The sequence below is a fragment of the Alnus glutinosa genome, chromosome 5 (assembly GCF_958979055.1).
Source record: "Alnus glutinosa chromosome 5, dhAlnGlut1.1, whole genome shotgun sequence".
NCBI classification, from domain to species: Eukaryota; Viridiplantae; Streptophyta; class Magnoliopsida; order Fagales; family Betulaceae; genus Alnus; species Alnus glutinosa.
The window spans coordinates 11,445,029-11,447,549 of record NC_084890.1 but is presented as its reverse complement, the minus strand read 5'-3'; the positions used below and the strand labels follow the sequence as shown (position 1 = coordinate 11,447,549).

The following is a 2,521-nucleotide window of genomic DNA, read 5'->3' as shown; positions in this document are numbered from 1 at the left end:
ATGGCTTTGACAAGCGGAAGGGCATTGATCTTCGTGGTAGTGCTGGGGATATGGGCTTGCCAAGCCCCTTGCCGGACGTTGCATGATCATCATGATCATGAAGCTTCCATGTTAGAGAGGCATGAAAAATGGATGGCTAATTATGGCCGAACTTACAAGCTCAAGGCAGATAAGGAAATGCGTTTCAAGCTTTTCAAGCAAAATGTGGAGTTCATTGAGTCCTTCAACAGTGGTGTGAATCGGTCATACAAGCTGTGCATCAATGAATTTGCGGATCAAACTAACGAAGAATTCCGGGCCTCGCACAATGGATACAAAAGGTCCTCCAATGTCTCTAGGCCTTCTGCAATGAAACCATTCAGGTATGAGAACGTGACTGCAGTGCCTTCTAGAGTTGATTGGAGGAAGAAAGGAGCTGTTACCCCTATCAAGGACCAGGGCGAATGTGGTAATTAAGCCAAATATATTTACTTTTTGTTACAATATTTAATTTATATTTTTACAAATTAGGCTTTATTCTATTTCCTTGTTTAATCTAGGTTTACCTCTTCACCGCATGCAATAGAGACCATTTTAATACGTACAGTTTACACGCTTCAATACAAGATGTAGTCCTAATACTTTATTTGTCTCTTTCTCTGCCTCCTTTTTTTTTTTTTTCTTTTTTTTTTTTTTTCATATATATCCCATCATATGTTCCTACATGGTATCGAAGCCACGTTTATGTGGCCTTCAACAAACAACGTCTTCTAGTGTCTCCTTGGCGTGATATCCGATATATAATCTCATATAGATATTAATGTTAAAGCATTTCAAAATTAATATATTTATTTATTGTTTTAAAAATGTTTTATAAGGAAGGTTTTAAAAAGAGCTATTGGATGAAGAAAGTCTCCCATGAAAAAAATGAGAAAGTATAGTTGGTATTTATAAAGCCTAATACACTTTAAGCCTTTAAAGTAATGCTTAAGTGTATACACTTATGTGTGTATTCTGGTATGGTGTGGAACACCAAACGCACACGTGTGTGTGGCAGGGAGCTTTATGGTGCCTTGATGACGCTCTAGGCATTGAAGTTTGTAATGAATAAATGTTGTTATTCACTTATATATTTATTTGAGTATACGACATTTGATTTAGATCATACGATGCTTCTTAGGTAGATTTAATAGTTGAATTTAATAATATTACTGGACCATAGGTTGATCTGTTAAAATAGTAATTTAAACATAAATAAATGCTATTCAACATATATAAGATATTATATATAGTACTGTAACCCACTTTTGGAGCATTTTGTTTTTGTGCTTAATTTCTAGTAATTTTCTAACAGATAATGTGTTGGATCATCCTAATTATAACGCAATCCCTTGTGTTGTGACCATGAATATTGTAGGATGTTGTTGGGCGTTTTCAGCGGTTGCAGCCGTGGAAGGAATCACCCAAATCCATAAAAAAAAGTTGATCTCTCTTTCGGAGCAAGAATTAGTTGATTGTGACACCAAGGGTGAAGACCAAGGCTGCGAAGGTGGTCTAATGGATAACGCCTTCAAATTTATCATCCACAACAAAGGCCTTACAACTGAAGCGAAGTATCCGTACAAGGGGTTAGACGGAATTAGTTGCAGGAAGAACAAGACAGCGTCCCATGCGGTGACGATCAAAGGCTATGAACACGTGCCTGCCAACAGCGAGAAGGCACTGCTCAAGGCAGTGGCCAACCAGCCGGTTTCTGTTGCGATTGATGCCGGTGGCTATGCCCTCCAGTTTTACTCCAAGGGGGTCTTCACAGGAGAGTGTGGAAACGATTTGAACCACGGTGTCGCTGCCGTTGGATATGGGGTCGCAGAAAATGGGACTAAGTATTGGTTGGTCAAGAATTCATGGGGCACCGGATGGGGTGAAGATGGATACATAAGAATGAAAAGAGATGTTGATGCTAAGGAAGGTCTATGTGGCATCGCCATGGTTTCTTCCTATCCCACTTCTTGAGTTATAGCATGCGAATGGTGAATAAACGACGTCCTTTCATCTTGCATATATATATGCATTGCCCTCGTGTGTTTAGCTGTTTCTCCATGTTTATGCAAGTGAGATGAGATGTAAATACTTGAAATTTAGAGATGGAACTGCATGTAATTGTCTTTGTTCCTTTCTTTTCTCTTTCTTGGTTTTAACTAGTTATATATATATATACATGAAGTTTCATATAATTGATTGAATATCAACGCCAAGAACTACTCGTTGTGTTAGTACTTAATTTGCAATTAAAGCACCATTTATGCTTAGAAGTTCTCTATTATATATGATTGGTATTTGATTTAAAATTAGCTGTTAAAGCATTTTCAAAATTAATTTGTATATATATTTATTTTGTGTTTTGGGAATGTTTTAAATGGAAGGTATTAAAGAGCATTAAATGAAGAGAGTTTTACATGGAAAAAAGAGAAAGTGTAGTTGACATTTATGAGGCTCAGCATACTTTAAACATTGAAAGTAATGCTTGAGTGTATGCATTTAT

General features: G+C 37.0%; 1 protein-coding gene across 1 annotated transcript; it reads left to right on the top strand.

Annotated features, from left to right (window-relative positions):
* Positions 1 to 2,122, top strand: LOC133869908 (senescence-specific cysteine protease SAG39-like). Its single transcript, XM_062307003.1, has 2 exons — positions 1 to 448; positions 1,397 to 2,122. Exons 1-2 carry the CDS (start codon positions 1 to 3, stop codon positions 1,990 to 1,992), a joined length of 1,044 nt encoding a protein of 347 aa, XP_062162987.1. The 3' UTR covers positions 1,993 to 2,122.
* The last annotated feature ends 399 nt before the right edge of the window (positions 2,123 to 2,521 follow it).

What these genes read in the sequence shown, in the direction of transcription:
- LOC133869908 (XM_062307003.1), top strand. Translation starts at nt 1, where the DNA reads ATGGCTTTGACAAGCGGAAGGGCATTGATCTTCGTGGTAGTGCTGGGG. An exon ending in CAAGGACCAGGGCGAATGTG is followed by an intron (nt 449 to 1,396) that starts GTAATTAAGCCA and finishes TGAATATTGTAG; the next exon opens with GATGTTGTTGGGCGTTTTCA.